At 55.4% G+C, this 12,496-nt stretch overlaps 1 protein-coding gene across 1 annotated transcript in view; it reads right to left on the reverse strand.

Moving 5' to 3' along the window:
- Window positions 1-12,017, reverse strand: part of LOC104393922 (exocyst complex component 1-like) — a 24,445-nt gene extending 12,428 nt beyond the window's left edge. Inside the window, exons 1-9 of the mRNA XM_010003451.1 lie at window positions 11,894-12,017; window positions 10,852-10,979; window positions 9,326-9,485; window positions 8,410-8,603; window positions 5,115-5,342; window positions 4,726-4,858; window positions 3,923-4,032; window positions 3,438-3,581; window positions 2,892-2,985 (exon numbers count right to left, since the gene is read on the reverse strand). Of these exons, the coding sequence (XP_010001753.1) occupies window positions 2,892-2,985; window positions 3,438-3,581; window positions 3,923-4,032; window positions 4,726-4,858; window positions 5,115-5,342; window positions 8,410-8,603; window positions 9,326-9,485; window positions 10,852-10,979; window positions 11,894-12,017 (1,315 nt within the window). The remainder of the gene's footprint in view (window positions 1-2,891; window positions 2,986-3,437; window positions 3,582-3,922; window positions 4,033-4,725; window positions 4,859-5,114; window positions 5,343-8,409; window positions 8,604-9,325; window positions 9,486-10,851; window positions 10,980-11,893) is intronic.
- Window positions 12,018-12,496: the final 479 nt, after the last annotated feature.

Consider the following 12,496-nt stretch of genomic DNA (forward strand, 5'->3'; position numbering starts at 1 on the left):
TGGCAGGTGAGGCAGAGGACACCTCCCTCCCTGCTGGGCTGGGTGCAGGAGCTGAGCCTGGAGCCCTTCTCTGCATGGCTGAGGCATGAAAGAGCTGCAGGTTGGCAGCAAACTGGTCCTGACCAGAAAATCTCATGACGAGGGTGGTGAGTACAGCCCTTCTCCCAGCCAGGGTGGGCATATCCACTGGGACCAGCCCCAGCCCTGGCTGGGTGGCAGGGTGGGGATGGCAAAAGCCAGCCAGCCCTGGAGAGCTGCCTGTGTCCTGTCCCAGGGTTTTATTTCCAGCTGTGGTGGCAGCCCTGGGAGAGCCTTCCCCAGCCCCACATCTCTGGGCTGGGAAGGAGGCAGAGGAATGGTGCTGCCATCACCAGCCCATCACCACCTGCATGGAGGACCCATGGTGTCCTGACCCCAGCAGTGGGGGCTGCTGAAGTGTCCCAAGGATGGGGGATCCCCCAGAGCCAACCATGGAGTGCTCCTGGCAGCTCCCAGGAGGAGGGAGGACAGTCAGGGTGACACCATGGATTTGTGACAGCCCCTTGGGGGACAGTTCTGGGTTGTGCTGGCCTCTCCAGCCAGTCCTTATCTCACTGTCACCCTGGGATCATTGTTACTGCCTTGTTTCCTGTGCCTGTTACCTGCTCACTGCACGTTTCCTGGGTCCTCCAGCACCAACAGGTACAGCAGCTTCACAGCCCTGTGCACAAATAATTTCCTATCACCACTTCTCAGCATGTCCCCAATTTAATTGCCTGTCACCTTGGGTTTATATTACAAGGAGACTAATAATGTCCTGTTGACCTTCTCTACACAAGCTCTTTTTTGATCCTTTTTACTGTGTTGCTCCTTTTTTTTTCTTGCTGGAACCAGCAGAGGGATTTTCATCCCTGTTTTCCCCCCTCTCTTGGCTCTTTAGGTTGGCAGGTCATCCTGGCATGGAAAAGCAGTTTCTGGTGACTGCAACAATATTTTCTGGAGGTGTCTGGTTTCTCAGTTTCCAGCAACATCTCCAAAAGGAACAAGCCCATTAAGGATCAGTAGGTGAGTTTCTCCTGTCCCCTCCCTCAAAGGGGACACATTTTGGAAAGACACTGAGATATTCACCCTTCCCCTTTAGGGCCAACTTTGAGGAAAAGAGCTCTGGAGGGGCAGAGCAGTGGGAATCCTGTGCCATGGTGGGATCCTGCAGGGTGGCTCCCTCCAGCTGCCCAGGCTCCCCAGCAGCCCCTTGTACCCCACAAGAACATGGACTTCACCCCAGCAGGTGAAGGATGGGCAAACACCAGGGCAGCTGGGGAACATGGACATGGGCTGCTGGCATGTGGGGCCAGCACAGCCAGGGAGGCTGAGCCCTGCAGCAGGATCCTCTGGCCCTGGTCCCCTCTCTGGGCTTCACCCTCTGGCCCTGGGGTCTGGAGACAAGTGAAGCAGCAGGTGCAGAGCTGGAGGCAGCAGGGAGGTTCTTGACATTCAAGCTGGGCCAAGCTGGCACTGACCTTCCCTCCCACAGCTTTGTTTTGCTGAGGGGAAAATGTGATTCCTGCCCAATCGAAAAACTTCCAGAGGAGACAGATCAGCTTCTCTTTTTATCTTCAGAAACCCCTGACTGGAATATTTTGTGTCAGATGCAGCGATTTCTGGTGAAGTGATCACCTTGGGACATCACAGCCCATCAGTCACCATGACATCACCCTGCTCTCCCAAATATTGCTATGAATACACCCATGTCCTCAGGGACAGCCTTGGAGCCATCTCTACAAGGAGCAGAGGGCTGGAGGAGTCTGTGACCAACTCTGCTTGCATGAAACATGGACTGTGAGCCAAGCAGTCCCATGGCCCCCCCTTACAGCTCCTCAGGACACCAGCTCAGCCCCCCTTACAGCTCCCCAGGACACCAGCTCAGCCCCCCTTACAGCTCCTCAGGACACCAGCTCAGCCCCCCTTACAGCTCCTCAGGACACCAGCTCAGCCCCCCTTACAGCTCCTCAGGACACCAGCTCAGCCCCCCTTACAGCTCCTCAGGACACCAGCTCAGCCCCCCTTACAGCTCCTCAGGACACCAGCTCAGCCCCCCTTACAGCTCCTCAGGACACCAGCTCAGCCCCCCTTACAGCTCCTCAGGACACCAGCTCAGCCCCCCTTACAGCTCCTCAGGACACCAGCTCAGCCCCCCTTACAGCTCCTCAGGACACCAGCTCAGCCCCCCTTACAGCTCCTCAGGACACCAGCTCAGCCCCCCTTACAGCTCCTCAGGACACCAGCTCAGCCCCCCTTACAGCTCCCAGGACACCAGCTCAGCCCCCCCTTATGGGTCCTAGGACACCAGCTCAGCCCCCCTTACAGCTCCCCAGGACACCAGCTCAGCCCCCCTTACAGCTCCCCAGGACACCAGCTCAGCCCCCCTTACAGCTCCCAGGACACCAGCTCAGCCCCCCTTACAGCTCCCCAGGACACCAGCTCAGCCCCCCTTACAGCTCCCAGGACACCAGCTCAGCCCCCCTTACAGCTCCCCAGGACACCAGCTCAGCCCCCCCTTACAGCTCCCCAGGACACCAGCTCAGCCCCCCTTACAGCTCCTCAGGACACCAGCTCAGCCCCCCCAGGCATCGTTCCTGAGTCCTGGGAAGGGAAGGTGGGTCAGAGCCACAGTTATGAGAAGCAGCTCAACAAAACTGGGCAAGACTCAGAGCCAAGGCTCCCACCAACACGTCCTGCTGTACAGCTGGGTCAGCTTCACCATGGGCTGCCAGGAGCAGAGCCAGACCCTGGAGGGAACAGTCACTTGATGGCACAAAATGTGGGGGATTCACCTGTGATAGAGGAGGGTCATTGTGCTCCCTACTTGCAAATAAACCCCAGTACAAAAGCCACCTCTGGCAATCACTCACTTCCTTTTCTTCTTCCCAGCAAGAAGGTTTTGGCTTGTTCAAAGAAGGCTTTGATCTCTCGGTTGTAGAGTCTGCTGAGGTTCTGGGCATAGACCTGCAAAGGCAAGACAGACACAGAAGCTGCTGGTGGCTCTCACCTCTCCCTGAGCAGTGCCCATTTCACAGCTCTTGCTTCAGCTGCCTGCTTAAAACACAAGTCAGTGGATGGCAGCTGGAATGGACCTACAGGTTTTGCTGTGCAAGACCTTTGGAAAGGCAAAACACCAGCATGAAAAACAGAAAGCAAGACTCAGGAAGATAAAAAGAACCATCCTGGTTACTCAACAACATCCCCATGAAAACAAGAAGGACTTTAAGATGCCCCTTCCTTAGAACCCCCAACACCCTGTGGCCAAGTTGGCCAGATGCCCTCCTAGAAGGGCTGAGAGATGGAAGCTCCTGGGTCTGTGGGTTTGGTGTAACCAGGCTCTCACCACAAATTCACCAGTTGGGCAGGGCTGTTCCTGGTGGGTGGTTTGCAATGTTTGTGGAGGATTTCAGCCCTACCTTGGGCAGATCATCAAACAGAACTGGGCTGGTGCTCCTCAGCCAGGACATGAGTGGGATGAAGGGCACCAGTTCCTCATGCTGGAGCTCATGGCTGGGTGCAGAGAGCTTGGGCTGGTCGAGGGCAGGGACCTGAGCATTACCCTAAAGCAACAGAAACAGCAGAAAGAGTCACCACCACCCCCAGGTAAAACAAGAAAATCTAAAGCAAAAAGTGCTGAAGATTTTAAGCACTTTTGAACCAGAGCAGAGGAGCAAGGACTGTCATGGGGGGCACCTGAGAGACACAGATCTGTGCTGGTCTCTTCTGCAAGGCTGAGCAGAGCACCTGGGGGCAATGGCAGGGTGAAGATATGTGAAAAGACCTTTGAGGAGACACTTCTAGAGAACCCTCCCGTGGTGGCATCCCCCTCCCAATGCTGCTCTTTGACCAGAAGATTCAAATCTCCCAGGATCTGAGCTGCCACCTGAAGAGGGAAGCTCACCTGCAGCTCAAAGATGCTCGTGATGTGACTGATGAAAGAGTTTTCAAAGTTCTGCTTGAGGGTTTCAAACATGATCAGCTGCTCAGCCACAGACTGCATTTTCCTGTAGCCTTGAGGGGAAAACAAAGGAGAAGGCACCTTGGTGTGGAGCAGCCCGGGCTGCTCAGCACCCTGGCGAGTAGGTGAGGTCTTCAGCAAGTTCTGAGATCACAGATTCATGGACTGGTTTGGGTTGGAAGGGACCTTAAAGATCACCCCAATCCAAGAGCAGCTCATCCCAACCCCCCTGCCATGAGTGGGGACATCTTCTAGACCAGGTTGCCCAAAGAAACTTCTTCACTGACAGGGTTATCAAACCCTGGCACAGGCTGCCCTGGAGGTGGGTGAGTCACCATCCCTGGAGGTGTTTACAGGCCCTTTAGATGGGGTCCTGAGGGACATGGTTTAGCACCAGACTCGGTGCAGTTGGGTTAATGGTTGGACTCAATGGTCTTTTAGGTCTTTTCCAGCAAAACAATTTGATGATTGATCCTGTGAAAGCTTCAGCACCATCTCCAGGAGGAAGCTGCCCCTGCAAGCCTGGTTCCCCAGCTCACAGCTCTGGGTGAGCTGCAGAGAAATGGTGTATGTAGCCCTACCCTGTCCCCCAGCTCAGGGCTGCTGCTGGGCTTCCCAAACCCATCCCTGCTTCTATTCCCTTCCCACATTGCCCTGCCCAGCAGGCATGAGAGCCAGTTCCTGGGAACATTCCCTCTGGCTTCAGCAGGTCCATCTGCAGACCCAAAGCTCTGCTCTCCACTCACCAGGCTGGACCTGGGTGTCCATGCAGCTGGACAAAGCTGCTGCTGCAGCACTGCAGGCTTCTACTCCACTGGGGCTGGAAAGGTCTGCCTGGCTCAGGACATCACAGTGTTCCCTGCTGAGACTGAGGCTGGTCTGAAATAAAAAGCCAGAAGAGGACAGGTAGAAGCATGGCCACCTTCTCATCCCACTTGGCTTGAAATAGCCCAAGTGCTGCCTTCAGCTGCCAGGGAGACCTCCTGCAGCCCTCAACCAGACCATAAAGCCCCTCATTTCTAGCCTGGAGAAGCTCTGAAGCCTTGGCAGACACCACAGAGTGTTCCAGGCTCACGGGAAGTTCTCTTCTAGCAGACTGCCCAGCTGGAGGGGTCTGTGTCTGCAGCCCACGTACTGTGAGGAAGAGGAGCTCCTCCCACAGCCTCCTCCTGTTGGAAATGATGCGATGGAGCAAGGAGTTCTCCTGGTGGATGTGGTCCATCTGCTGCTTCACACTCCCCAGGGACTCGTCATAGGTCTGCAAGGTCTCCTCCACTGTGGCCACCTCTGCCAGGGCCTCATCAATAGAGTTCATCAGCTGTGTCACCTGCTTCTCAGAGGAGATCATGGCTTTGAGGTTGGCCTGTGGAATGGAGAAGCAGAAGGCTTCAGCAGGGACTGGTCACCACCATCTCAGAGCCAAATATCCAGACCTTCACCCTCCTGAGCCAAAGCAGAGACCCTGCCCTGACAACGTGCAAGATGCTGCTTGAGCTGCAGCTCTCCTGCATCACCATCTGCACAGGGTCAATCTCTGAGCTTGGTTACACATCAGGAACCACCTGCAGGTCACAAGTGCCAGGTCAGAACAAAACCCTGCCCTGAGCAAGGTGGTTTCTCTCAGGAGTTTCATCTGCCACAGCAAAGGGGATTCTGTGGAGTCACTGGGCAAATCCCACCATGATGCTGTCTTTGTAGGCTTGGAGAGGAAACCAAGCCCTGCTGGCTTCTGCCCCCCCTTGTTCCTCTGTGTACTAGGACAGCTCCAAGTGGGCACTGCAGGGAGTCTCCAACCCTCCATCCCCACTCTGGGGAACTTCCCTGAGGATTTGGGTCCTCCAGGAGAGACCTTCTTGCTCTCTGCAACTCCCAGAAAGGAGGTTGGAGCAAGGAAGGGTTGGTCTCTCCTCCCAAGGAACAAAACAAGAGGAATGGTTCTCAGGTTGTGTCAGGGGAGGCTGAGGTTGGATCTTGGGAACAATTTCTTCCTGGCAAGGGTTGTCAGGCCCAGGCTGCCCAGGGCAGGGGGGGAGTCCCCATCCCTGGAAGGATTCCCAAGCCCTGTAGATGTGGTGCTGAGGAACACGGGGCAGGGGTGGCCTTGGCAGGGCTGGGGGAAGGGTTGGACTGGGTGATCTTAGGTGTCTTTTCCAACCAAAACAACCCTATGGTTCCATCCCCCACTGTCTGCAAGGAGCTGTGCCAGACCTTGCCAGCACTGCCTGCTCCTGCCTGGCTCCCAGGCACTTGTGCAGACCCTGGCCATGCCAGGTGCCCATCCCTGTACATCCAGCCCAGCTCCAGGCACTGCCCCTGCTGCCCGGGTGGCACCACCTGAGCTGCTCCAGCCATGGAATTCACAACCAGCTGAAACACGTGGGACACACGTGTCTGTGTCTCCAGGGCAGAAACTGCAGGCTGGGGTTGGCCAGGGAGGTCTCAGGTGCTTGTTTTGACAGGTGGCAGAGAAACCACCATGTGCTGGGGGCTGCTGACAAGCTCCACTGGCCACCAACTGCTGCCAAGTGGGAATGTTTTTGTTCTCAGGGCCCCTGCAGGATAGCAAAGAAAACAACCACCAGCCAGAGGCCTGGGAGGCTCCCAGGCTTTCTGCCCATTAATAACACTTTGAAAGAAGTTGGTCTTTTCTGATATTTCAATTATCCAACAGCTTTTCCAGTACATGAGGAAGAACAGAAGCTCCTGCCCTCCCAGGCTCTGCTCACGGGTGGGACGTGCTGGGAGGAGGAGAAGCCAAGTCTTGTCAGCCCAAGGTAGGTAACTGTGGCCTGGACCTCTGTGCTCCAAACTAGAAATGTGTCTGAAGGCAGAGCAGCTGCTGGGCAGAGTCATCAGAGAGTCTCAGACTGGTCTGGAAGGGACATTAAAGACCATGTAGTTCCAAGCCCTGCCATGGGCAGGGTCACCTCCCAGTGGCCCAGGTTCCAGCTGCAGTCCCTGTGGAAGGACTTTCTTTTTCCACCTGGGTGGCTGCTGGGATAAAGCTGAGCTGCAGCAAACAGCCCCTCTCCCAGACTGCTGGTTTCCAGCCCACTCCAGGGAGCTTCACATTTATTAAATGTTCCTAAATTACAGCCATCAGCCTCCCAGCAGCTGGTCACCACCAGCCCTTCAGATTGTCTCATTAGGGCTTCATGGACACAAGGAAGGTTGGCTGGAGCAAAGCATCACCAGTGACACCAGCAGGGCACCAGCTGCTGGGAAGGGCTCTGCAGAGCATCACTGGGAAGGGAAGGCAGTGGCTCTCCTGCTGGAGGTGGCACAGAACTGCCAGGAGCCCCCCCAGCAGCTGCTGGGACCCTGCAAGTGTTGGAATATCAATGTGAAGCTCAGCCCTGCAGGTGTCCTGGCCATGCTTCCTTCCCCAGCAGCAGGGCAGGCCTGGCTGGCTGTGCCCAGAGCTGCTGGGCTGCATCAGGGTGGGAAGAGGAGGACAAGGTGTTACCACTGGGATGGGAGGACAAACCCTTTCAATGTATGCATGTGCCACTCTGCCTCCCTGGGGTTCATCACACTTGGTATCACCAGATTAAACCCGAGAAGTAGAAACATCTCATTAATTAATTTGGATTAGCAATAAGTGACATTTAGTCATTAGAGGGCATTAAAATAATGTATTTGGGGCCTTTCATCTCAAATAACTTAATGGAGATTTATTAGCTGCTCTCCAGGGCGTTTTACAGCTGGGAAACAGTCACCAAGTGCCTGCAGGACTTGCCAGGAGCAGAGCTCAGGAGTTTGTCTTCCAGATGAACTAAGTTTCCAAGTGTAATGAGTCATATACTAGCACCAGTTGGGAACACAGCACATACTGGAGCTGCAGGAGCTGGATCCAGACTTTGTGGTTTCTCATATGTTTTAGGACGTTCTTCCTCCTGCACTGGTGCCTACAGACAGGATGGTCCTCGTTCCCACTGTGTGGGACACAGAGACTTTCTGTACAGTGTGAAGGAGCTCCTGGAGCTGCCTGGTCTCACCTGCCCCCCTCAGCCACCCCCCAGCACCCCACTTCCCTTTGCCCACCCCTGTGCTGCCCCAGAAGCTGTAACGTGTCCAACACGGGCTCCGTGTCCTTCCCTGCAGCTTCCCTGTGCCACTGCTTTGTTCTGCTCCTTTGCAAAGCCAGCACTGGGCTTCATCTGTCCCTGGGGCACCCAAGACAACATCTAGGGGCAGAAAGCTCAGCAGAGGCAGGTTTGATCCAGAGCAGGACAAACACTGACCCTGGAGAGGGGAGCAGGAGTGTCCTCCTGACTTGCAGGTGAGATGCCTTCTGAGCTGAAGGAGCACAACACCCAGATCACCTCCAGATCAAGTGCTCACAGCAAATGAAAGAGCTGCTGATACCCAGAGACTCTATGCAGTGCTCCTGCATGCCTGGCACCTTCTCCCCAGCTGGGTCACCTTACCTGATCCAGCACCTGGAGGTCATTGCTCAGCTGCTCTGTGAAGGCCACAGCATTGCTGACCAGGGGCTCATACTCCTCCATCAGCTTCAACAGGTCAGCAGCTTCCTTTGGTGTCATCTCCTGGTACCTGCTGAGCTCCTCGGGGCTCTCTGGCCCTGACATGTCTTTCCTGTCTTCTTGGGGCCTTTGTCTCCCTGCATGGACAGAAGAAGATGTGGAGGTGGCCAAAGCCTTCTAGGTATTTTGTTAACCCCACCAACATCAGCCCCAGGGGCTCCACTGAGTCCAAGTGACTTGAGTGCAGTGGTCTCAGGCTGCTGCTCAGTTGGAACAGGATCATGGGATGGAGCAAAGAAGGAGGTGGGTGGGACAAAGGGTCAGCTTTGTAAGAGGGATAAAAGGGATGATTGAGATTTGATTTGAGCTCTGGTTGTGGTTTTACCTGCTCCTCTCTGCAGGATCTGGTGTTGGGGCACGTTGATGCATTTGCTCTACAAAGCTGAGACAAACTCCAGAGATGGAGAGGCTGATTCTGCTCAGGTGTACTGACAGGCATGTGATGGAGAGAAATTTTCCTGCCCTCAGATCTCTGTAGGTGTTGCTGTGGTGCTGGGCAGTGTCACCAGGCAGCCCAGCCACGTCCCTGCTCCCCAGCCCAGGGCACAGCAGCATCTCTGGAGATCAGCTTGTCTCTACTCCCCCCAGCCTGGCACTGCACCCCCATGGGGGGGCTCAGCAGATGCATCAGATCCAAGACACACAAGGTGGATCCTCCTGCTTCCCTCTCCCTGGTGCCCACCTCAGCCTCTCCCATCATCCACGTTCACCCTGTGAAGTTTATTCACCTCCCTCAAGCGGTGACAGCGAAGATGCCAAGAGCCCCAACCACTCCCAGGGTGACAAGGACACTGGTTACCTTCTGCTGCACAGGAGGGGACGTTGACAAAGGTGACAGAGCTGGCAAGGAACCGGTGGTTCAGCTTCCACAAGCACCTGATGAAGGCTTTCTTCTCATCAAAGCTGCCAGCTGTCCACTTGTAAACCTTCTCGAGCTGCAGGTCAAAATCCAGGCTGGCCTGGAAGGTTGCACCTCATTAGCACCTGGATGATCTGCCCCTTGCCACACCAGGTGCCCTCAGCACAGGTTTGCAGCAGGGTTTAGTGGCAGGTGCTGATGTGGAAACACCTCCTGGGTGGAGGAGGGAGGTGCTCCTGGAGGCTGCAGCTCCAGGCTTTGGGGCCTTTGGAGGCTCCAGGAGGACACGTTGTGAACTGAGACTGGCACAGGGCACTGGGGAGAAAAGGATGCACAGCAGTTCTGACCCTGGAAGTGGACACCAGGACACCCATGGCATCCAAGGAACCAACCGGTCCCAGCATCCTGATCTGTAAATCCCCCCCTCTTGGTCTGGGGGAGGAACTGGGATGGATTTTGACAGAGGTCAGTGTCAGATGCTTGGGAGACAAAGCATCCAAAGGGCAAGCCCAGGGTTGTTTTGCCTTCAGGATCCCCTGTCACCCCCAGCAGCTCCCTGAGCCACACGTCCCCAGCTCTGTCTTTAACAGCCCTTTAAGGACCTGCTGTCCCTCATCTCCTCTCATGGTTTTTTTGAACTTGTTCACAGTGTTGGCACCTCCAGAGCCAGAGCCCTGCAGGGTCCCCATGTGCTGAATGAGAAAGCTGCAACCACCTGGAGTGAAGAGGGTGGGGTAAGCTCAGCACCCACCCTGCCTCCTGCTGCAGAACCTCATCCCACCTGAAATCCCCAACCTCTCTTCACTGAAGAACTGGGAACACCCCAAAAAATAAACCAAACCCAGAAGCAAAGCCCAGAAGCAGGATTGCTTGAAGGAGGCTCTGCCAGCCCTGGTGGCACAGGAAAGCAAAGGGCTTCTACCTGGGAGGAAGGTGTAGGGAGAGGGGGGTTGGTCTCTTCTCCCACCTAACAAGCAATAGAACAGGAGGAAATGGCCCCAAGTGGTGCCAGGGGAGGTTTAGACTGGATAGCAGGAGAAACTTCTTCACTTAAAGAGTTATCAAGCAGTGGAACAGGCTGCCCAGGGAGATGTCTGAATCACCAGCCCTGGAGGTGTTTCCAAGCCCCATAGATGTGGTGCTGAGGGACAAGGTTTAGCAGTGGACTTGGTAGAGTTGGGTTAATGGCTGGACTCTGTGATCCTAAGGGTCTTTCCCAAGCAAAAAGAGTCAATTATTCTTTGATTTTACTCTTCTTTTTTTTTGTGTGTGTGGTGGTTGTTTCCTCAAAATTGGTGTCACCCAGGCTGGTCAGTCCTGTGCTGGAAACCACACACACAAGGACTGAGCTCCAGAGGCCCCAGACCTCCCTGTGGATCCTGCCTTGTGTCTCTCCAGCTTCATATTCACCTCTCTCCCCCCCCCACCAGCTCTGCCCTTTGTTACAGAAGGAAAACCCATCCTACCTGGCTGGGAGTCTTGCCATCCACCAGCTTGAGCTCTGCCAAAGGCCACCGGGCAGTCACCTTGTGCTGCTCTCCTCTGTCTGCCTTCACCTTCACCAGAAATGGCCTCGTTGGCCTGGACGTGTCCACTGGGGGTGAGGGGCAGGAAAAAAACCCAACAAAAAACAACCCACAGCATCATTGTTAGGACAGTGCACAGGAGGGGACAGTCACCTTTCTGGTTCATCTGGAGAAGCTCCCTGAACATCGTGCTGGTTATCCCAGTGTGGATCTCCCACATGAGCTAGGTACAGGGGCAATTCCAGGGGTAACTCAGGGGCTTTAGATGCTTCTTATGGGGTGGCACCATCACCCTTTGGAGTTACTGATGCTGCCTTACCCCTTGGAGCTTTTCTTCCTGCCCTCCATGGAGTACAGAGGGAGCTGAACCCATCTCTTGGGTCACACTGGCTCAGAAATTAGCCCTGCAGCAGGTGACCACACTGGCTGGAAGTTCAGTGGCAGGAAAGTATTTTCCCTGTTCATTTGTAAAAAAAAATGGACACTAACAACAACCCAGGAGTGATGGAGGCACCAGAGAAGCACAAACCAAAGCAGATGGGACTTTTCCCCAAGAACTTGCACCTTTGGACCCTGAAGTGTCCGAGTGCTGTGGAAACCTCCCCTGGAGCAGGGGAGGAGCTGTGCCCATCAGAACGGGTTGTTGCTGACCTCTAATGACAGGTCTGGTGCACATGGGAAGAACCAAGGACCTTGCAGTGGTGGAGGGAGCAGCCCTGCAGACCCAGCCCTCTGCAGCCAGCCCAGGGGCACCTGGCACAGGGAACCTGGGCTTTGGTTGCCAGCTCTTGCCACATGGATGTGGCACAGCTCCTCTCTCTGGACTGAGATCTCCTTCACGGCACCTTGAAACGCAGCATTCCAAGGAGTGGTCCTGTCTCTTCTCCCAGGTTAGGCAAAGAGCCACCAAACTCTTTGACTTGGAACTGCAAGAAACCTGCCTGGGTTTGCAACTCAAACTGCCCCCCCCCAGGGCTCTCACCCACAAGGCAGAGGATGGACATCTTCTTCTTCTTCCCTGCCTTCCAGACACGAACACTTCCCAGCAGCCTTGTTCTCTGTGGGTGGAACAGGTCCTTCTCCAGCCAGCTCCAGAGAGAAGCCATGGGGGTCCCTGCAGGTGGCAGCTGCCTGTGCCTCCCCCTGGCACCTCCTGTGGGACACAAACGGGCCGGAGAGCTGAGCCCAGGGCACCTTGCAAGAGGAGCAGGGCAAACACTTCACAGAGGAGGGAAGTGCAGTAAGAAGGGAGCCTTGCCCACAGGACCTTCCCCAGCTGCTCCCTTGCAGATGCTGCTCTGAGCAGCTCTGGTGCTGCAGGAGGCTCCTGCCACTGGGGCCACCAAGGGTGGTGGCCACATGCAGCCTCCAGAGAGCCCCAGCAAGCTCAGCCCAGTGCTGGGCTGAAGGAGCAACACGATTCACTCCCAGGTTCTGAGGTTCTCTGATTCAGTTCAACCCAAACTGCTTTGGGGTTGCTTGGTGTGGGGTTGGGTTTGTTGGGGTTTTTTTTGCAAAACCCACAGTTTTCCTAATGGAAAGTTGTCCGTTGGCTGGTCAGAGGGGGAGGAGCCCTGGAGATGTT

This window comes from Chaetura pelagica, unplaced genomic scaffold (assembly GCF_000747805.2).
Source record: "Chaetura pelagica isolate M959 unplaced genomic scaffold, ChaPel_1.0 scaffold938, whole genome shotgun sequence".
Lineage (NCBI taxonomy): Eukaryota > Metazoa > Chordata > Aves > Apodiformes > Apodidae > Chaetura > Chaetura pelagica.